At 42.4% G+C, this 24,047-nt stretch overlaps 1 protein-coding gene across 1 annotated transcript; it reads right to left on the minus strand.

The window, feature by feature from the left end:
* Positions 1 to 214: 214 nt before the first annotated feature.
* RNF139 (ring finger protein 139) lies at positions 215 to 10,641 on the minus strand. The gene is made up of 2 exons (XM_058177231.1): positions 10,193 to 10,641; positions 215 to 2,451 (listed from the first exon to the last, which is right to left on the minus strand). The coding sequence occupies exons 1-2, from the start codon at positions 10,374 to 10,376 to the stop codon at positions 638 to 640; spliced, it is 1,998 nt and encodes a 665-aa protein (XP_058033214.1). The 5' UTR covers positions 10,377 to 10,641; the 3' UTR covers positions 215 to 637.
* Between the last annotated feature and the right edge of the window lie 13,406 nt (positions 10,642 to 24,047).

A 24,047-nucleotide genomic window follows, 5' to 3' on the forward strand; every position in this document is an offset into this window, starting at 1 on the left:
AACCACACAATAATCAGATTTCTGCTTAAAAAAGTTATAACAGAGTTCCATAAATAAATGTATTTCCTTCATTTCCCAAGGTTATGTTTTCTTCTATAAATAAATACTAGAAGGAACGGTATCTTTTAAGGAAACCTAAGCTTTCATTTTTAGCTGTCAAGCTAAAAATGATGTTGTGTTATGATTTTAAATTGAACATTTTTAATTTTTGTCCATGATTGAAATGAAGAGGGATTGAAACGTCTCTCTTTATATGGCATTCAGTTCTTATCTTAAAAGCTCCTGGCTTTTAAACTATCAAAACATGAGAGGTTTTGGATATAATGTACACACACCGTAATTTTATATTAATTAAGGAGTGTTTTGTTCGACGTCTTAAAAAAATAGGTGAAAACATTTTATTCCATGTACAATAATGTACATAAAGTTTTAAAGTGGTCGCAAAAGAGACCAGCATTAATACCAGCCATATTTACAGTAGCACATCACAGAAAATGACAACTCATTCACAGATTCAACAATTTTGGACATTGCGTTCTTGTGCTTAGTTGACGAAGTGAAGCTTTTATTCCAATGCTGAACTCCACAAAAACACCTGCAGGGTTCGGGGATCTGCCATTTTAACTCGAGCACAGGATCAGGATTGGTGTTCAGAGGGCTGTTCGGGTACTGTGGCACTGGACTGAGTCGAGCTCTCTGTCTCTTCTTCGCTCTCCGTACTCTCGTCGTTGAGTTCACCTTCAGCAGCAGCTCCTCCTCCACCTCCCTGGGCGGGATTTTCATCGGGGTCATTTTCATCGGGGGCCACAAAGGCGTTGTTGTTGGAGAGATTGGGGTTCTCCTTCTCGTCAATGTCAACTCTTTGATGGCACATTGGACACGTCTCCTGGATGTAAAGCCATTTCCGAAGGCAAAGCGCATGGAAGTAATGGTTACACGGAGTAATGCGGGCGGACGTGGTAAATTCATGATAGCAGATGGCGCACACATCGTCTATGTCCTGCAATCGCTCCCCTTTGACCTCCGGAAGGGAGTTGATTTTCTTCACAGCTGTCCTACGATTTATGAACGTTTTCCAGCCGTTTTTCGCTTGCAGGTAAATGTTGAAATAGGCATGCAGGCACATCATACACGCCCGGATTTTGCTTCCTGATTCAAAGACCATGGTGTAAGCACCGTTGCCGAACATTATTACTCCAAATATAAATTCAATGATATTGCCTGATGATCTAACGTAGTAGACATAATCGTCCAGCTTTTCCCATAAAACATTATAGTAGCCGTCGATCATGAACAGCACGTACACAGTGATTGAGACAATGACCTTGAGGCAGAGTTCCACGCAGAAGGCTGTCACGGCAAAGAGCCACGTATTTAGTGCATAGTGATGCCAGAGGACATAGCTAAGCAAAATCGGGAGGAGGAAGAGGCAAGCGGAGACAAAAAGCACGGGAAAGTGTCTGCGAAGCGAGGAGACGTGGGAGGCACTCAGAGACATGAGCACAGGGTCGGTCATCCCGTGGATAAAATGCAGGACTGCCGTCAGCAAAAGGCACATGTTCCGACTTAAGCGGACCAGTCTTTCCTCTGGCTTTAGCCCACTTAAGCCAGTCTGGAGGGCTAAAATAAAAAATAAGACCGGTGCCACAAAACCGAGCCTCCTATCGTCTTCATCTGTGGACCCAATAAAGGCCAAAATACCCAGCCCCAGATAATGAGCCACAGATGAAATTACAGCACTCATGCCTAATACGGTTAATGTGGAATCGCATCCACTGATGATAAGGCTGCAAAGTAATTCCCAGAAATTGTCCCAAGAAATCATGTAGAATTTCATGCTCGGGTCCGTTTCGGTTGCTTTAATAACATACAGCAGCACGGCAGCTTGAATTGCCAGCCTTGATAGCCAAAAAATCCGCAGCACGTCTGGAAAGCGAATCCTTTTCCACGTGTCTTCCAGCAACAACTGTAATCCGTAAATGCGATACATATGCCTTATGAGAAGATAGACGTACCTTGCGGAGTAGTAGACCCATTTCATTTTAGTAAATAAAATAACCAAGCTGTGTAACGTCAAAATGGAACCTGATGCAAAGACTATAATCTGCCTGAAGTGTAAAGGTACGTCGAAGATCAAGCCTAAGATGGGAAGCAATAAATCCAAGATGATGAGCTGAGAATATATGAAGTCGATGTTTAAGAGCGCAATATAACCAATCCCAAAGGCAAGCTGAAGGACAGAGAGCGTCAACCATAAGGAAAGTCCTTTATGAGGAAGGACCTGAACTCCAAAAGGTGTTGTGTAATAGGCACTGTGGAAGTTAAGGTGCAAAAAAGCGTAATAGTTCACCAACACTGACGTTGCAGCTAGCAGGAAAGCACAGCTGATCATATAAAACTTGAAAAGCGATCGTTGTGACAGAATCAGGACAACGCTGGATGCCAAGATTCCTACAGGGGGAAAAAAGGAAAGTAGTAGTTAAACTTACATGTGCTTTTTTTCAACAGTAATTATTCAGTTAGTGAACACTTAATTCACTTTGAACAAACAGGGAAGCAAATCCCAACAGACCAGAATTTTAAATTATGTATGTGCTTTCTCCAAACAACTGAAAAGCATGCTATGATACTGACTGAACAAGAAGAGTACGGCAGCTGTTAATTACAGTAATTACATGTATTCCACTGTGATACCCCTATCCAACACATCCAATGTTGTGGTAAAAATGAGATAGAAGAAAAAAGTTCAGGAGTTTGAATCTGGGACCTCTCTTTGTCCCAACTGAGCCAACCAGAGTGAACTGGGAGTCGGATGATGCCAAAATTAAACATTTTTTTTAAAAAAAAACAAAAACTGACAAATCTTGTCAATGACAGGCTGCTATAATATTCATTATACAAAACGCAGGACACTATGATTCTACAGAAAGGTAAATAGGAAACTGGAACAAATCGTCCAAGGCAGTAATTTTACTGCGATTCATAATGCATTCTGTTAATTGCCTGCTACTCTTAGCAGATTCTATATATTTTTGTGGGGCAAACATGTGTATATTTATTTCCCAGCTTGATTGTGTCTATAAATTACGTGTACAACTGATTTTATATGCATTCAGTAGGCCATCGGGTATGCCAAATTACTAAAGCATTTCGTTTTATAATCTGGTTGAACCATCTCAGAACTACCCTCCAAATCAAAGAGATCAGACACAAGAATTTGCTCCATGCCAGGGGTCTCCAACCGTGGCAACTTTAAGACTTGTGGACTTCAACTCCCAGAATTCCTCAGCCAGCAAAGCTGGCTGAGGAATTCTGGGAGTTGAAGTCCACAAGTCTTAAAGTTGTCAAGGTTGGAGACCCCTGCTCTATGCAGAATCTCTTTGCAAAGTGATTATAAAATTTTGGTTCTGGGAGCAGGGATGGGAAACATCTTGCCTAGGCCACAGTCCAGAGCCTACAGATATTGGATTCACCCACTTTCTTCCTTAACAAATTTAGGAGGTTGCTCGTTGCTGATTTACTAGAAGTTAAGAGCCTTCCATATGATAAACCATGTGATGAACAATTGAGGGAACTAGGTATGTCTAAGTCTAAAAAAAAGAGAAGGATTAGGGCAGAATAGTCTTCTAGTAGTGGAGGGGCTAGAAGCTTATCAAAGAGAGATCCAATCTAAAGCTAAGAAGAAATTTCCTGACGGTGACAGTTTTATCAGTGAACAGCTTGCTTCTAGAAGCTGTGGGAGCTTCACTGCTGGGGGTTTTCAAGAGCAGACTGGTCAGCCATTTGTCTAAGAATGGTATAGGCTCTCCTGCCATGGGCTGGACCAGAAGACCTCCAAGGTTCCTTCCAATCCGATGTATTCTATGCTCCGAAGGACATGTTTTATTGTGTTGGGAGAATCTCCTTCTACCCAGGATGAAAAGAAGCTCTTTGTCAATCTAAGGATTAAAAAGAAAAAAATTTTTTTTTGTTAAATGGCAAAGGAGGACTAGAATGTGGAAAGTTAAGGGACTAAGTGGACTTGAATATTTTCTCAGGGGTATTTAATTAAAAAAAAACACTACATGAAGACTTTGACATTAACTATAAGAAACACTCCTGTATTTTTTTTCTTGATTGGAAAATAAACAGATCATAAGAGGAGACTTTGAAGATTGACTAGAAGGAACCAGGTAGAATTAAGTATAATTAAAGGAAAAGCAATACTACTTAACTGTAGAAGAAATTAAAGCTGTTTGGGAACAATGTACGCAGAAACTACTTACAAGTTTATCTGATATATAGGTATATATATAACAGGGGGTGTAGAAGAACAGATTTTATTAGATTAAACAGAGATTGAGCTGATTTGAATGTGGATTTAGACTTTTAAAAACATGCCAGATTGCAAAAGTGACACGGAAAAAGATGCTGTGAGTCTAAAAATGGATTTAAAAACGCCAGAATGTAAGAGTGACATGGTAAAGGATGACACAAGGGATTTACAAATGAAGCCAGCTGATGTCTGCATACTGTGATCAAAAGAGGATAAAAATAATAAATTGTTTGGAAAGCTTTCTTATCTTGGATTTACACAACAGACATGTTAAACTACTGAAACTGTTCCTGAAAGAAGAGGAGAAAATGATAAGAAAACCATTTCTGGAATTTGATGGGATTAAAGATCAAGCTTTTTAAAAGTAGACAGAATGATTATACAGTGAAATTATCTCACCAAGGTTAAAATAGATATGCTGTGATTTCTTGTAGTTATTAATGGGATTTGTTTTTGAGCAGAACTGAAAACGATGCTTTAAATACCAGTAGAATAGATATTTGTAGTTCAGGATTATGGAATCCTTGATGCTCTCTGAGTTTGGTTGTCTCTTTCCTGACGTTTCATCACCAATCTAGGTAACATCATCAGTGATGTTATCAGGTTTGGTAATGAAATGTCTGCAAGAAAACAACCAAGGAATAAGGACCTCACAGCTTTAAATATCTTTTTATAATATGGGGGAGTGGGTGTGTGTGTGTGTGTGTGTGAGAGAGAGAGAGATGTCTTCTGCTGTATTTTGTTATAAAAAAAACCTGGTCTGTTCCATAGCTGGGTAAATAAGCCAAGGGATAAGGGATTATAAGGGATCTGGTATCAGGTACACTATTGTGATAAAAGATTTCCCCTATCTTGAAGGGATTCCTTTTCCTTATTAATTCTTGCTGACTTCCTGGAGAGACCAAGCTTAATCAATTGCAGCCCAACTAACAATGCTAGTATGTATGTTGCTGTTTTTGGTAGATGGACAATTTGATCATTGAAAAGGGATGAGATGAGAAAAGAATATATTTTAAAAAAAATATTAGAAGAAGGTGTCAATGGAATTTTTTTTTATTGGCCAAGTGTGATTGGACACACAAGGAATTGTTTAGACTTATCTAGATCAGGGGTCTCCAACATTGGCAACTTTAAGACTTTAAACTTTTAAGTTTAAACTTTTAAGTTTAACTTTTAAGACTTTTAAGAGTCAGCAAAGCTGGCTGAGGAATTCTGGGAGTTGAAATCCAGAAGTCTTAAAGTTGCCAAGGTTGGAGACCCCTGATCTAGAGGGAGGGAAGTGGCAGTAATCTTTTAGACATGTTTTTCTGACTTTTCTTTTTCTATTTTTCCACTTTTTTATATATTTTCCTTAGTTTTGATTAGTCTTTTATCTCTGTACTTCTAAACATTAATAAAACTATAACAGAACATAGAATATTAGAGTTGAAAAATAAAAAGGTGGTAGTGGCTCTTCTCACTTAAAATAACTTTCATTTACATGTTTTTTTTTATTTATGGTTACTGAGGATTTTACATAGATTTTACGTAAAAGACAAATCTAAAAAAAGCTGAAAGAGAAAAAAGAACATGGCAGTATAAACAGTATAGGTTTAATATAAGCCTATACTGATTCAGGACTAAGCAGGAAGAATAGTTTTGCAACGCACCATGCTGTAAAAAGGGCAAGGCTTGGCAACATACTCAGATTTCCTATAAGCCTTGAAGAGAACATGATTTCCTAACACACAATTGCAGATGAAAACCTGGATCTTGCCTCAGAAGGCAGTATTTCAAAGCAACACGGTTTTTGCTTTAAACTTGCCATCCAGTAGCTATCGAAACTACAAGAACACGTTTTATGTTCTAAAAAGATACCTGAGAAAGAACTTGAACACTAGAGTATAAAAAGTGTGCTGCAATTTTGATTTCCTGGTAAAAGGGTGAACTGATACTACCAAGTATTGTTACATTCCGCAATATTTCTGCCTTATGGATGCCAATTCAAATAATCTCAAATACCTATTATGGACGGAACAAAATTTACATGGAATTTATCCAGGCTTGTCTCATGAGTCACAGTTGCAGAACATTTCATTAATTCCCAGAAGAGGGTGGTGCCCAGGTAGTCTTTGACTTACGACCATAATGAAGGCTGGCAATTACAGCCATAATGGTGATAAAATGGATCATACGACCAACTTGATTTTGCAATCTTTTTTGCAACAGTGGTTAAGCAAACCCATTCTTTGCTAGGGGCATTTTTGTCAGAAGTCAGGAATAAATGTCAGTTTTTGACAAAAATGTTATACATTATGGTCATGTGACCATGGGATGCTGCAAATGTGAGCCGGATACCGAGCATCCAAAATGCAGTCAAATGATCGCAGAGGAGGGGTGGCCGTCGGAACTTTAGGACCAGGTTGCAAGTATTTTTTTAGTGGGGTGGGGTCCATCGTAACTTTGAATGGTCGTAAGTCAAAGACTACTGGAACCCAAACATTCCAATTGAATTCAGTAGTGTCTTTTACAACTGATTAATAAAGTCTATCCAAATCAAAGCTGCTGAAGCATCCATAATGAGATGCAGTAGTCTTCAATTAATAACTGGGAATGGAATTTCCATTGCAAAGCAGTGCTGTCACACAGCACAGCATTACACACCCACAGCAATGGGGGACTGCCAGGATTGCAATCACAGCAGTCCCCATTGCTTTTGTAAGGGAATCCCATCCAGACATTAGGTGAAGACCCAACCTGACTCAACCCATTCTCAGCTTGAACCGTCACAGCCTTGAGCCTCAGTAAGACCCTTTCTGCCCTTTTGACATTCCTCGCAGCGATGGTGGTACCTGCAATGCTGGGGTTCAAGTAGAGGTCCAACAGTTTTACCTGCCACCTTCGCTGACCCTCTACTTCAGCCCCGCCACTGTGGGCACCATTGGTGGTTCTAGCCTGTACCACTGCCAGCCACTTCCGCTGCCCTGCATCTCCCAGCTAACTTTTGCCATCGTCTTCTTCCTGCTGTTGTTGCTGAGGTGTGGCCAGCCTGGCCCTTTCTTCCTGAGGAAGCGTGAAGCCTTCTCCAAGTCTCTTATGTCCTCTCCTAGTCATACACAGCCTTTTTGTGAGGTTGCCGGTATCTTCTGAAGCCTTGCTAGAAGGCCGTGCGAGACCTGGAGAAGGCTGTGGGTGTCGGCCTCAAGAAGTCCTTGAGCAGCAGCAGCTGGCTTGTGAAGGTCCAAGCCAAGTACATATCATCAGCAGAGGAAGATAGTGAAGGTCAGCTAGGGACAGCAGGGTGGTCAAAAGTGTTGGAGGTCAGATAGGTGGTGGTGGTGAATTGAAATATCCCTATGATTGTTAAGTGTGGGTGGGCTGCCAAGTACCCAAATTTTGATCATGTGATCTTGCAGGCACTATAATGGCCGTAACTTTAGGGCCTGGCCCTTAGTACCATTTATTCGGCCCCACCTCAACTTCAAACAGTCGCTGAACAAATGGACAAATGAAGGCTAACTGCAATTATAGTTCAGGCTGTTAAGAAGCCTGTTATTAGAACACAATAGCCTGCAATTACTGCTGGTTCAAGCCCGGCCCAAGGTTGACTCAGCCTTCCATCCTTTATAAGGTAAGTAAAATGAGGACCCAGATTGTTGGGGGGGGGGGCAATAAGCTGACTTTGTAAAAAAATATACAAATAGAATGAGATTATTGCCTTATACACTGTAAGCCGCCCTGAGTCTTCGGAGAAGGGCGGGGTATAAATGTAAACACACAAAAAAAAATACCTAAGGCAGTCTGGCTTTCGTTTCCACAAGTTGAAGTTTCAGCAACAAAACTTGCCAAGGTTAGTTTATAGATCGTGATCTAAATTCAGAGAAAGCTAGTCATGCCTCAGTCCTGCTCACTTCATTTCAGAGGTAGCAAAACATGCTTAAGTTTTGCAACAAGACCTCTTATTAACACATAGTTTACATTCAAAGACAACCGCAACCCACTGCACATGTTACCTATGTGACAATCCCAAAGAAATCACAGATGGTACTTCTGAACAGAGTTGGACAGTTTGTAATGTAAAAGGCATACAACAGTTTGATTCTACTTAATTCACCACAAGGCATATTTAGAACATTTATAGAGCTGGAAGGGACCTTGAAGGTCTTCTGATCCAAGCCAAGGCAGGAGATCTTATACCATGAGGGTCAAATGATTATCCAGTCTATTTTTGAAAACCTCCACTGATGAAACACTCACAACTCCGGGAGGCAAACTATTCTGCTGATTAATTGTTCTCACTGTCAGAAATGTTTTCCCTAATTCTAAATTTGACATAAGAAGCTTCCACCCACTACTTTTGATCCTCCCCTCTGGGGCTTCGAAGAATAAATCAATCCCCTAACTCAAGCAAAGTCAGGGTAAGAATATTTTGTGGAGTAAACAATTATGCCTTTCTATTTCCTTATGTAACTATCCACAATCTTTGCCTTCTAAAAAACAAGTACCAGTTCTCAAATAGTCAATCTCAGATCATTCAAATTAAATTAATTAAAAAGAAAAAAAAAGGAGGAACTGAGAAGCTTCTTGTAATTTACCTTTGGAACTTCTCTTCTCTTATATGAAGCCTATTAAATTGAATTATCAACACAATGTAAGCCGCCCTGAGTCTTCGGAGAAGGGCAGGATATAAATGTAAATAAATAAAAAAACAACAACAGAAGCTGCATCCATTTTTCCTTACTCACCCTCTCTTACAAAGGCTTTACAGATAGACCCTATTTTTTATTTTTTTTTGCATTTATATCCCGCCCTTCTCTGAAGACTCAGGGCGGCTTACACTATGTCAAGCAATAGTCTTCATCCATTTGTATATTATATACAAAGTCAACTTATTGCCCCCAACAATCTGAGTCCTCATTTTACCTACCTTATAAAGGATGGAAGGCTGAGTCAACCTTGGGCCTGGTGGGACTTGCACCTGCAGTAATAGCAAGCAGCTGCTTTTAATAACAGACTGCATTAGTCTGTTGAACCACCAGAGGCCCCTCTTCTCTCCTAACCCTTCCAAGAAAATAACCACCTGCCCCATATAGTTCACAAGGGGAACTAATCATTTACACTGTGCTCCTAACAAAGATTAAGCCCAAATATCGAACCAAGCATATACCATTTACCCCATAATTCCTCGCCAAGCTCTTGTGACAAAGCTTCCTAACGGTACAAAACGACATATCTTTGGATGAGATTTATAATTCCACCACTTCTTCCTCGGCCAAGAAAACCTCAACCCGAGACACAAGACATTTATATACGTTAAAGAGAGTTTTGGGCTTCAGCCGCCTTTGGCCACCCCACGACCCGTAGATCCTCCTTGAGGCAAAAAAAAAACAAACAAACCAAAAAGTGACCAAAAAAGGCGGGTTGCTTAAGAAAAGGTGGTTTAAACGCAAACAACAATGTCAAAGATGAGGGTTTGTCATCCTCTGGGCGTCCTTGACATTCACAAATCACAAAAGGCTGAAGGAACCCTTGACAGTCCTGCAGGCTTGTTTGTCCACTGCCGTTTCAACACCTATTTATAGGGACGCTGGGAATGGGGAAATGCAAGGCGGGGGAGGGGAGGCTGGTGTCAGCCAGGCCGAAGGTGGGGGGGAAGGGAGGGAGGGAGGAAGGGAAGGGGGACACAGAAGAAAAGTGGGGAGGGTTTTTTTTTATGCAGGACTGCAAGGGGGGTCTCGCCCCCTCCCCTCCTCTGCCCCAGGAAGAAGAGCCAGCCCCGGGGTGCCCACGTTCACTCGGGACGGTGGAAATTGAGAGGGGGGGAAGGGAGGGCAGATGGGGGGGCATGCAGGGTGACACCTTCCCCCACCTCCCACCCTTCCCAGGAAGCTCGCTCACCCAGCAGCCGCAGGAGCCCTCCCAGCAAGCCGACCCAGAAGGAGTCCCCGGGGAACACCGGGGGCGAGTTGAAGATGGTGTCGATGAGGAAGAGGGTGGGCACCCGCAGCATCACCTCCGCGGCGACCCGGAGCCGCGGGCCGAGCAGCTCTGGCGGCGGCTGAAGGGGGCCCGGGGCCGCCATCCCCGAGTCCCCGCCGCCTCCTGTCCGTCTCTGGGCGGCTGGCGGGGAAGAGGTAGAGAAAGGGGATGACGGCAGCGACGGCGGAGGCTGCTTCTTAGCGGCTCTGGCGGCGGGCTTCGGCTGCCCCGCCAGCCGCGTGGGATCCCACCCGCGTGGTCGCCATTGCGCGTGGGGTGGCCGGCGCCGCCATTGCGCCCGGCTTCCCTCTCCTTCCTCCTCCGCCTCTCTCGCGCGCCGACCAGCCAGCGCGCGCCACCTGCGGCTGCGGCGCGGATGACGTCGCCGGCGGCGTCCGAGAGACGCCCTGCGGGGAGGGGCGGGGCCTCGACGCCGTCCGTCACAAACATAGGCCCCGCCCCGCCCCTTTCCCACAAGGAGGGAGGGAGAGAGAGGAGGAGCAGCGGCGGCAGTTGCAGCAGGGAGAGGGATGTCCAAGTGGATTTTTCAGACTGACAATAATATTATTCAGGTGTTGTTGTTATTGTTGTTGTTGTTGTTTCCCTTCTAGTCTCGGCTGTGGCTGCGAGTGCTCCTCCCTGAACCCGTGTTGAAAGCTTTCCTCGCTTATTCAAGGGACTTTAGGGCTCCGACAGGTTCTGGCAAACCGGTAGCGGAAATTTTGAGCAGTTCGGAGAACCAGCAAATGCCGCCTCTGGTTGGCCCCAGAGTTGGGTGGGAATGGGGATTTTGCAGTATTCTTCCCCCCAGGAGTGGGGAGGGAATGGGGATTTTGCACTATCCTTCCCCTACCACGCCCACCAAGCTACGCCCACAAAACTGGTAGTAAAAAAAATTGGATTTCACCATTACCTTAGGGCAAGGGTGTCCAAACTTGGCCCCTTGAAGAGTGGTGGACTTCAACTCCCAGAATTCCCCAGCCAGCTTGAGCTATAAATATGAGCAAGTTGCTGGCTGGGGAATTCTGGAAGTTGAAGTCCACCACTCTTCAAGGGGCCAAGTTTGGACATCCCTGCCTTAGGGTTACTCTCTGGTGGAGGTGCTGTCACTTCCCCGTTCCGTTTGCAGGGCAACAATGGGCGCTGGAGTGGTAGGTCTCCCTCTGTTGTTTGTGAACCTCCAAGGCACCTGGAAAGAAGCCTAATGGGATTGCTCCATCACACACACACACACACACACACACACACACACACACGTGTGTGTGTGTGTGTGTGTGTGTGCGCGCGCGTATGTATTTATGTATTTATATAAGTATATGTAGTCTTCGACTTACAACCATAACTGAGCCCAGAATTTAGAATATAATATAATAACAGTGTTGGAAGGGACCTTGGAAGTTTTCTAGTCCAACACCCCCCACCCACCCCTTTAGGCAGGTAACTCTACACCACTTCAAAATGGTTGTCCAATATCTTCTTAAAAATTTCCAATGTTGGAGCATTCACAACTTCTGCGGGCAGGTTGTTCCACTGATTAATTGTTCTCACTGTCAGGAAATGTCTCCTTAGTTCTAAGTTGCTTTTCTCCTTGATCATTTATGTTGTGAAGTGAATTTTGCCCCATTTTACGACTTTCCTTGCCACATTTGTTAAGGGAATCATTGCAGTCGTTAAATTAGTAACACGGCTGTTAAGTGAATCTGGCCGCCCCATTGACTTTGCTTGTTAGAAGATCGCAAAATACGATCACATGATCCTGGGACACTGCAACCTTCGTGAGTATGAACCATTTGTCAGGCATCTGTTTGTAAATCAGGTGACCATGTGGATGTTGCAATGGTCATAAGTGTGAAAAATGGTCATAGGTCACTTTTTTCAGTGTCATAACTTTGAATGGTCATTAAATGAAGTATTGTAAGTCGAGGACTACCTGTACATTTACATTTACATATGCATATGTATCAGTGGTGGAATGCTGCCGGTTTAACAACTGGTTCAGTTGGTGAGCGCACGCTTCGCATGAAAATGGAGCATTTAGAAACTCAGCTGCTTACCTTCCAAGTCAGCAATGGTAAGTAGAATAGCGAGGGGGGGGGAATCGGTTGTGTTGCACGATTGAGATGAGCTAGAAAGCAGGAAATAAAGGACAGGATAGAGTGGGGCAGGTGGGCAAGGCCAGCTGATCATCGGAGATACCGGTTCACTCGAACCGGTCCGAACCGGCTGAATTCCATCTCTGATATGCATATACATATACATATTATCTGAAATCAGTATTCTTAAGTCAGTATGGTTGGTCAGTTTAATTTTCTTTATTATTTAGCCAGTTCATATTGCCCATCTCATCTGCATGATTCTGGGCTACTAATAGTTAAAACAAATAGGAGCAAAGTAAAACATAAGTAAATAAAAATAACTTAAAGCATAGAATAGCAGCTGACAGTAATTGAACATTACACAATCAATGTAACCAGATATTGTTGTGCCTTAATGTGCAGTGTGAATTTTTTTTTTTTTTTGCATTTATATCCTGCCCTTCTCCGAAGACTCAGGGCGGCTTACACTATGTTAGCAATAGTCTTCATTCATTTGTATATTTATATACAAAGTCAACTTATTGCCCCCAACAATCTGGGTCCTCATTTTACCTACCTTATAAAGGATGGAAGGCTGAGTCAACCTTGGGCCTGGCGGGACTAGAACCTGCAGTAATTGCAGGCAGCTGCTGTTAATAACAGACTGCATTAGCAGTCTGAGCCACAGAGGCCACAGAATTTGCCACTTGTGGTTGGATCAACACCAAGCACACAATGGCATAGCAGCATGTAGTTAAACACAGGTTCAACCAGCTGTTATCCAACCAGAACTCTTATTCAGCATCTAGATTGTCTTCTAAATTAGAAGTCTTGTCATTTCCAATTATAGACAATACAGAGGAAATCTTGCATGGTTTTTGTTGTCCAATTATTGCCCAATTGCTTGTTGCCCAATTCACATGAAAGGACTTTTCTTACATTTTAGAGTGCATGTAAACATCAAGCTGGTAAAATTACAAGCAAATGCATACAATTTAAAAAAAAAACAACTTCTCAACATTGAAGCTGGGCAGCATATTTGGAAATTCCCACTGGCTGGGGAATTCCAGGAGTTTATGTTCACACATCTTAAAGTTGCCATGGTTCCAAAACAAAGTCTAGAAGACACAGTCTGTTTAGAAATTACCCTGGGATTTTTTTTTAATTTCATTTTGTCACAACAGTATACACAAACATTGTCATAAGTAAAAAAAACATATGAAGAAAATATATATATATATATATATATATAAGTAAAGAATATGCATCAGCTATATTAATTTGATATAATGAAGGGAACAATAGGACAGGAACGGTAGGCACTTTTGTGCTCTTATGCACGCCAAAATTTTGGCACATTGCGTTGTGATTTATTGCACCACAATAAAAAGGAACAGGAGTTCCAGTTTCATTTTTCATCGCATCTAGTCAGGCTGGTCTTAACAAAGTCCGTCAGAGTTAAACTTTGCTCAGCATGCAGTGATCGCTGTTCATCGGGTGAATCACAACATAACTGGAATTTTGTACACCATCCTGATGCTCCTGTTTTCTCAGAAATCGGTATAGACATCTGCATGGTTCTTTTCTGTATTGGGAATAATTGGGAAGTTCTTAGGCCCATTCATACCTGCCTTGGACAGGGGTTGGACTGGAAGACCTCTGAGATCCCTTTCAGCCCTATGATGCTATGATTTGTTAGAAGTTTAATCAGGAAGACCACTCCCTGCCACCTTTCACCACCCCACAAGAGGTCTGTCCTATCCCAGCTGGACAGAGAAAATCTTTTTTGTTGGCATTGCAGGGTATATTGGACACGAACCATCACCAGATAAGCAGGGGTGAAATGTAAAATTTGCTACTACCGGTTCTGTGGGCGTGGCTTGGTGGTGGTGGGGTAATGTGACTGGGTGGGCGTGGCCAACTTTTTTTTTTAACTTTTAAAAGCATTTTTTCTAAAACTTCTTCGGCCGAAGAAAAAAAGGCTCCTCTGACGATCCCAGCTGAGTTGCCTGATTGTCAGAGGCTTTTCTTTTCTTTTAAAAACATTTTTTTTGCCTTTAAAAGAAAAAAAAAGCCTCTGATGATCAGGCAACTCAGCTGGGATCGTCACAGGAGCCTTTTAAAGGAAGTTTTTCTGCAACCTCTTCATCCAAAGAGGTTTTAAAAGCCTCTGATGATGCAGCGATGCACGCGATCATCAGAGGCTTTTTTTTTTTACTTTTAAAAGCATTTTTTCAACCGAAGAAAAAATGATTTTAAAAGTAAAAAAAAAAAACCTCTGATGATTGCGCAGCTTAGCTGGGCATGGGTGGGGACAGGGATTTTTGCTACCGGTTCTCCGAACCACCCACTGCCATTGTTACCAGATCAACTGATCCAGTCCGAACCGGGAGCATTTCACCCCTGCAGATAAGCTATTTCTATCTTACAGCAGGGGTGATATTCAAATAATTTAACAACCAATTTACCCAGGGTCAGGTCAATCAATTCTAACTTCACAGGATCTTTTTTTAGTCCGACAAACGTTTCTTTCCCTCCACATGATGGCAAACGCGACGGAGAAACGTGATGGAGCTGGAAATCAGGTAGGCAAATGCTTGGGGAAAGCGGGAGCATCTGTGTGCCATGCGCTAAAACAGACCAGTCCCTCTCCAGCTGTTGCCCAGGTCAGCCAGAAGGAAGGCTGGCATCTACTGGCACTTAAATGCAGCGGCATTCCACCTCTGGCCAGGAAGGGACAGCCGGCATGGGCGCTGCAGGCAGGACGCCCACTTGCTTCAGCACCCTCCCTGGCCTTCTGGCACTCCGCCAGCACTTTGGCCCTGGGCTGGTGCCTTATGCACAGGCCCTGTGGGCCAGGCCAGGCACTGCAATCAGCTTTTCTGACCTTCTGACAAGCAGTTAATGGGGAAGCCCGATTCACTTAACAACTGTGTTACTAATTCAACAACTGCAGTGACTCCCTTAGCAACTGTGGCAAGAAAGATTGTAAAATGGGGCAAAACTCCCCATTTAACAAATGTCTCCCTTTAGCAACATAAATTTTGGGCTCAGTTGTGATCATAAGTCAAGGACTGCCTGTATATTCCCTTTATTAATTAACACTTCACAACTTTATCACAGAGAAACTATCTGGGATGACTAGGAGTTAAAAATGGTATGATGGCATTTCATCAATCAATCAATCAATCAATCAATCACAGTACTTTAACCCCGATTGGTAGAGCAGCAAATTAAAAGAGCCGGATTGTTTTATAGGAAGAAAAATCTGGTCGGAATCCAAGCCGGGAGAAAGGTGCTAGAAATAAAATGGAGGCTGATTAGAAAGAAGGATTCTCCTTATTGGAATCAGAATCACAGCATGCAGTTCTGGGACAGCTGACCAATTAGCTTGATGAATGCAAGTGATTTTTATACAGTTTCTGAAATCCTGTAGGGGATTGTGCAATGTAGTGAGCCTAGTATTTTATTTTATTTTTATGCTATTCTAAGTGTGGTGGGTTAATCCTATTATGTCCTAAAGGTCATCTCCTGTTCTCAGAATTTGGGTGGGGGATGTAAATTTTAATCCCATCATTTGGAGCTGAAGGTGTTTTGTTTGTGAATAGATTATTAATGGGCACAAAATATTCATTTCTAAAGACTTGAGGCTTCTTCCTGGAGGTTATTAAGAAAGACTGGGGCTGCTTTTTGCCTTTAAGAACATGTTTTCTCTATTTCTCCTTTGGGGAAATATAATATTCTGCCTCTTTTAATTTCTCCCAAAATACTACATTCTCTAGGACAGAGGGGTGGGTGGGTGCGTGATAACTTCTTACAGTTTGAAGAAATGCCTACCTTCCATGTTTCTGCTCATCCTGTAATTTGAAAATGACTTGATGGTACATAATCAATCGATCAATCAATTGCAGTACTTTATCCTAATTGCTGGAGGAGAAAAGTCTTGGAATATTTTATTCCTTATTGTGTTCCTTTTGAGCTGGAATTAAAAAAAAACAACCAAGCAATTCTTACCTAAGAACAAGGGTAGCAAGGTGTTAGTTGAACAGCTGCAAGGAACCTTTCATCCAACGTAGGTTAAATACATTAGAATTAGCTCCCCCTTTACACCAAGTGCGATCCCGTTACAAGTCACTGTTTTGTGACCATAGTCACTAAACGAATGGTTATAAGTTGAGCATTACCTGCACCAAGGGCATATCTAAGTAAAGGGAAATACAGTGGGGTAAAAAAGTATTTAGTCAGCCACCAGTTGTGCAAGTTCTCCCACTGAAAAAGATGAGAGGGGGCCTGTAATTGTTATCATAGGTATACCTCAACTAGGAGAGACAACATGAGAAAACACATCCAGAAAATCACATTGTCTGATTTGTAACAAATTTATTTGCAAATTATGGTGGAAAATAAGTATTTGGTCACCAACAAACAAGCAAGATTTCTGGCTCTCACAGACCTGTAACTTCTACTTTAAGAGGCTCCTCTGTTCTCCCTTCATTACCTGTATTAATGGTACCTGTTTGAACTTGTTATCAGTATAAAAGACACCTGTCCACAACCTCAAACAGTCACACTCCAAACTCCACTATGGTGAAGACCAAAGAGCTGTCGAAGGACACCAGAAACAAAATTGTAGACCTGCACCAGGCTGGGAAGGCTGAATCTGCAACAGGCAAGCAGCTTGGTGTGAAGAAATCAACTGTGGGAGGAATAATTAGAAAATGGAAGACATACAAGACCACTCATAATATCCCTCGATCTGGGGCTCCATGCAAGATCTCATCCCGTGGGGTCAAAATGATCACAAGAACGGTGAGCAAATATCCCAGAACCACACAGGGGGACCTAGTGAATGACCTGCAGAGAGCTGGGACCAACGTAACAAAGGCTACCATCAGTAACACACTACACCGCCAGGGACTCAGATCCTGCAGTGCCAGACATGTCCCCCTGCTTAAGCCAGTACATGTCCGGGCCCGTCTGAAGTTTGCTAGAGAGCATTTGGATGATGCAGAAGAGGATTGGGAGAATGTCATATGGTCAGATGAAACCAAAGTAGAACTGTTTGGTAGAAACTCAACTCGTCGTGTTTGGAGGAGAGAGAATGCTGAGTTGCATCCAAAGAACACCATACCTACTGTGAAGCATGGGGGTGGCAACATCATGCTGTGGGGCTGTTTCTCTGCAAAGGGACCAGGACGACTGATCCGTGTAAAGGAAAGAATGAATGGGGCCATGTATCGTGAGATTTTGAGTGCAAACCTCCTTCCATCAGCAAGGACATTGAAGATGAAACCTGGCTGGGTCTTTCAGCATGACAATGATCCTAAACACACCGCCTGGGCAATGAAGGAGTGGCTCCGTAAGAAGCCAGTCACCAGATCTCAACCCCATAGAAGACCTTTGGAGGGAGTTGAAAGTCCATGTTGCCCAGCGACAGCCCCAAAACATCACTGCTCTAGAGGAGATCTGCATGGAGGAATGGGCCAACAAACCAGCAACAGTGTGTGAAAACCTTGTGAAGACGTACAGAAAAGTTTGACCTCTGTAATTGCCAACAAAGGATATATAACAAAGTATTGAGATGAACTTTTGATATTGACCAAATACTTATTTTCCACCATAATTTGCAAATAAATTCATTACAAATCAGACAATGTGATTTTCTGGATGTGTTTTCTCATGTTGTCTCTCCTAGTTGAGGTATACCTATGATAACAATTACAGGCCCCTCTCATCTTTTTCAATGGGAGAACTTGCACAACTGGTGGCTGACTAAATACTTTTTTACCCCACCGTATGTACAGAGTTGGCTTCATGCTCATTTTTTTTTAACCCTCAGCGCTCCTTGTCAGTTTAGGAATGGGGCACCTAAGTTCATCTAGTCATAATGCTCAACTGTCCAATCACTATCTCACAACATAACCTATATCAGAATGAGATGGGACAGACTGAAAATATATATATATTATAGCATATATATTATGCTATATCACAATCCTTAAAGGAAAAATGGGAGAAAAATATAACAACAAGTTCTATTGGCTGTTCCATGTAGAAATATTTTACATGTACAAATGCATCCATCCTAAAATCCTTTATTTTAATACACAGCATACAACTTTTAACACACAACATATTAGTTTTCACTTTACAGCTTGACATCACTCATGTCGGGGGCGCCTATGGGGTCCCAAGCACTCTGCCAGCGAAAATGGGCTCCCGAGCTCTTTTTGCAGCTGCAATGGCCTCCTGCAACCCTCTGCCAGTGAAAACGGAGCTGGGGGGGCCCCGCATGCAGCCCTTTCGAGCTCCTTGTTCACTGGCAGAAGCACAGTGGGCTGATCCTTTGCTGTTTCCAGGGCGGCGCTGAGGGCCAGATCTAAGCACCTCACAAGCTGGATCCGCCCCCCGGGCCTTGAGTTTGACACCCCTGCTCTACAGACTAACATTGCATCTTGTAAATGCTATATATCTATTTTTTGTAATAAATACCGTATTTTTCAGAGTATAAGACCCATCTTTCCCCCCCCTAAAAGAGGGTGAAAATCTGGGTGCATCTTATACTCCTAATGTAGCCCCGCCCAGCTTCTCAAACGGAGGTTTCAGAGGCTGAAAAAAGCTTCAGAAAAGAAGCTCCCAAGCAGAGCTTCAGAAAAAAAGCCCCCAAACAGCTTCAGAGGCTTTTTTTCCTGAAGCTGTTTCGGAGGCTTTCAGAGGCAGAAAAAAAAAGCCAAAAAAAGCAAGGCACAGAGCTCACAACCAAGGAACTTGTTGTTAAAATTCACCTCTTGGAATAGCTGATTGGGGGTATTCCAGGAGGCCAATCCACCTGCCAATCAGCTTTTTTCTTATTTTCCTCTCCAAAAATTAAGGCGCCTTATACTCCAATGCATCTTATACTCTGAAAAATATGGTACTTCTTATAAGTTAAATGTATGACTTCTTATAAGAAGCAGAACGTCAGATGTTTTCACTATATAAACATTCTTTACCGTGCCAATGAAGAAATCTGGAATTTTGAGACAATGTGGACACACTCACAAAATGACTGCCATTGGGCGGTAGTGCCTATTCAGAAATGGTCGCTATGATAGCCGTGGTCAGGTTAGAAAGCAAATAGTTAAGCTTCTCTGCCACCCTTTCTAGCTCTTGATGATATTCCAACTTCAATTTCTTACTTTTTCTGACAGGCAGGCACATTTCCAAACAAAACATGGTTTGCAGCCAACCAACATTTATTTTCCAGGAATGTCTGTTGGCCCAGAAGCACTTTTGTGAATAAAAATTACGCGGAACACTTGTTCTTTGCTTCCTACCATGCCTAATTAAAAGGATGTGTTTTTTTTTAAAAAAGTGAAAAAATAAAAATAAAGAATTTGAAGGCCACCAAAGGAATAGAAAAACGAGAACCTTAAGATGCTTAAATTGTCACAAGCGTCGCACAAGAACTAGTTCATCAATACAGCAGCCACAACACTGAAGCATCTTTTAATACAAAATTTCTGGTGGATCGAAAATGAACTCTGAGGAACTCTGGGAGTTGAATTCCACAAGTCTTAAAGTGGCCAAGGTTGGAGATCTCTGATCTAGTCCAACTCTGCTCCAGCAGGACATTGTTAGTGAGTTTCTGTCTTTTGATCCCCCAGTCACATAGCCACGCCCACCCAGTCACATGACCCCCACCAAGCCACACACCCCACCAAGCCACGCCCACAGAACCGGTAGCAAAAAAATTAGATTTCACCCTTGCTTCAGCCCTTTGGCCTAATTAGACAATGTGCTCAGCACTTAGAAAGTATTGTGAGCCAAGAAAATGACTTGGAAGGCTATATTCGGACTGCCCAAATGTCACTTGGCTTTCAGAACAGTTTCAGTAAACCTAATAATTAGGTACCTCCCATCGTCTTCTCTTCTAGCTATGATACATGGAACATTCAAATCCTCTTCATAGTATCTTGTACCCATCTGTACATCCAGTTTTATTTATTGCTTTTGTTTTCAGTTTAGCAACAAGAACATATCTCAACCATCTGGAAACACTCTGGATTCCACTAATTTAAAGAAATGATTTTGTTTCTTATCAGATTTGTGAATCTTGAATAACGAGCATATCTAGTTTCAAGGGCGCAAATGATGAATCAGGACATCTAGCTGTCTGGAAATAAACTATAATTATAGGAATCGTTGTTCCGTTTAGTCAAAGCTGCTGACTCATGGTGACATTAATAACTAAGAGTATTATCTTAAGAAATTTATTCATATTTGGTAAGGATGAAAAATCCAAATGAAGTTTGGGAAAGATTTGTGAGCAGAAAAAGTGTTCTTTCACCTTGGATATATGCCAATTAATGTGAAAATACAAACTGGAGTCATTTCAGTGTAGATCAATAATATTGATTTGGGAATAGGATATGTGTTGGATACTTATCTGAATATCTACTCAATTGCCAAAATAAACAAAAATCCATAATTGGACAGTTCTAATAATATCCATCTTGTGTTAGCAAAATCATGTAAAAATAGACCTCAGCCTACAACCATTCAAAACTACAATGGCATCTAAAAAGTGACTTATGACCCTGTTTCACATTTATGACCACTGCAGGAGCCCAATGGTCACATGATCAAAATTTGGATGCCTGTCAGCAGTTCATCTTTTCTTTCTCTTATATGCCCATCTTAGTGTTTCACATTCTTATTCTCAGGAATCAGCTCCCATTTGGAGTGTTTATTTTAACAGAACAGAGTTGGAAGGGACCTTGGAGGTCTTCTAGTCCAATCCCATGCTCAGACCGGAAATCCTATACCAGTGATGGCAAACCTTTTAGGCACCAAGTGGCCAAACTGGAACGTGCGTGCATGCATGTGTATGAGCGTGCGCCGGAGCGCCAGAAACCCGAAGACCAGCTGGCCAGTGCACATGTCTGCGCCAGCCAGCTGGTCTCTGGGTTTCCGCCACATGCATGTTTGCCAACCGGCTGGTCTTCACAAATGCCAGAACTCCAGAAACTCAAAAGACAAGCTGGCTGGCGCATGCATGCCTGTTTTTTGGCCGTTTTTCGGGCCATTTTTGCCTTGAAAAATAGCCCTCCAAAGCCTGTTTTTTGGCCAGTTTTCAGGCCGTTTTCGGGCCAAAAACGGCCCAAAAAATGACCTGCTTTTTGGGTGTTTGGGGCCATTTTCAGACTGTTTCGGGGTGCTCTGGCGCCCACAAAGATCAGCTGGCCAGCGGACATGTGCACACTGGAAATTAGAAGACGGTTTGTCATCATGACCCTATACCATTCAAACATATGTTTGTCCAATCTCTTCTTAAAAATCTCCCGTGTTGGAGTACCCACAACCTCTGGAGACAAGTAATTCCATTGATTAATTCTTCTGTTTATTTTATGTGTTTTTTATCTTGTTATTAGAGACTGTAAACTATGTAGACTTAGGACTTGTGTGTAGAACAATTGTGTAAGACGCAAAAAGCAAACCAAAAGCAAATAATGAGTTCTGAGATTTTCCATAATCATATTGTAACTAATTTACATCATTCAAGTGCCCTTGTGGTTTTTTTTTTCCTTCCTTCCTTGCCACTAGGTGGCAGATTTAATTCACATAAATAAATATAGTTTCCTATTACAGTGAAATTTATGAAGGCAGGACAAGAAGTAATGGATTGAAACTAATCAGGGAGAGAGAAGCAACCTAGAACTAAGGAGAAACTTCCTAACAGTGAGAACAATTAACCAGAGGAACAGCTTGCCTTCAGAACTTGTGGGTGCTCCATCGCTGGAGGCTTTTAAGAAGAGATTAGACAGCCATTTTTTCCTATTTGAGCAGGGGCTAAAAGGCCTCCAAGGTCCCTTCCAACCAGTGGTGGGATTCAAATAATTTTAACAACTGGTTCTCTGCCCTAATGACCAGCTGGGTGGGCGTGGTCATGGTGGGTGTGGCCAGGGATGTGTGACAGGCAGCACTCGGCCTCCTGCACCGCCCTGGGAGCAAAAACGGGCTGTGGGGGGCCTGCGCCGCAACCCCCACACACACCCTGTTTTGGGCCTAGCAGGCCTTCCTGCAGCCCTCTAAGAGCAAAAGCGGGCAGCGGGGGGGACTTCTGGAAGGGGCGGGGCAGGGCCAGCCAGCAATTTAACAACCCGTTTGGCCGAAGTGGTGTAAACCAATTAAATCCCACCACTGCTTCCAACTCCGTTAATTTTGTTATTCTGTTTTATCAGGGTGAAATCTCTGAAAAACCAATACGCTCTAAAAACCAGTTACTGAATTAACTCTGTCCTACGTGGACCATATAGAAAAGTTAGAAAGGAAATAATGTTTGCCAATCGAATTCTTATTAACAGATTTCCAGATTTCCCTCCCCGCGCTCTCTGTACTTGGCCTTGTTTTTAATTATTACATTTTTAAGCCAATTAATTGAGTTTAAAATTTGAATCGCATGAAAAGAAATAGGAATCTATAGACCAGGAACTATAGAAATAGGAATCAACAAAGAAATTCCGTATTACAGCAGCAACTGTAGAAAGGTACTGAGATGATTAAAATTTATAGCACCATCACAAAACATCAGCTTAGCCCAGAAAGACAGGAGCAGGTGAACAAAAAACTCACCTGGATAGAGGAGAGAGAAACATAAAAATGCTGTCCAGTTGTCAAGAGTCCCACTAATTCCTGTGGATTTCTTTTGCTCTCTGTTTCCTGACCTGATCTTCCTCAAAGGGCTGACAAGAACCAAAATTGCATAACTCTAGATTAAGAATCTCTGTTCTGAATCTAAAATCTAATGTTCCTATAGCTCAGGGGTAGTCAACATTTTATACCTATCACCCACTTTTGTACCTCTGTTAGTAGTAAAATTTTCTAACCGCCCACCAGTTCCACAGTAATGCGCTATGTATCGTCGTCTGCACATGCCTCTCGTGCATCGTGGATTGGGGTTGTGGGGGGGGGCGCCAGCTACCAGCTCTGCTTATCTGTTACATCTGGGTAGTGTGGGGGGAGATGTGCGAGCTATTCTGGGACAAGGCTTTTTTGTTTGGGGTCGCACTATTGCGTCATTTAGTTTCACTTAGGTAATGTGAACTAAACTTATGCGCGGGCGATACAAATAGTATATTTTCAGAAATTTAAATTGTCACAGGGAATTTTATGAAAACCTAATGAAAATATTTTTAAATAATGCTATGATTTTTTTAAAAAAAAGTCAATTAAATTAAAAAAAAAGGAAAGTGCTTCAGTATCGGACAAAACCCCTACTGTCCATCATGAAAGCTGGAACACCCACTAGTGGGCGGTAGGGACCAGGCTGACTACCACTGCTGTAGCCTGTTAATATCTAAAAAAAGTTAAATCATGGCAACTGGACCAAAGTTTATTAAACTGAGACGTTTTGTTACTCATCCAAGTAACTTCCTCAATCAAAATGAAAAATTGAAGCTAGGAAGTTGGTATGGCAAGAGTCAGTACATTCCAACGAGTTTCTAACTCCCTGCCTAACTTATTTTTTTCAGTCAAAATGAAAAATGTAAGGCAGAGAGTCAGAGTCGCTGGAATGTACTAACTCTTGCCATACCAACTGCCTAACTTAATTTTTTCATTTTGACTGAAGAAGTTACTTGGATGAGGAACGAAACTTCTCTGAGAGAAGACCCGGATTTCCCAGATCTGGATATTCCCCAATTAGGCCAGCTTAGCTA

This window comes from Ahaetulla prasina, chromosome 3 (assembly GCF_028640845.1).
Source record: "Ahaetulla prasina isolate Xishuangbanna chromosome 3, ASM2864084v1, whole genome shotgun sequence".
NCBI lineage: Eukaryota > Metazoa > Chordata > Lepidosauria > Squamata > Colubridae > Ahaetulla > Ahaetulla prasina.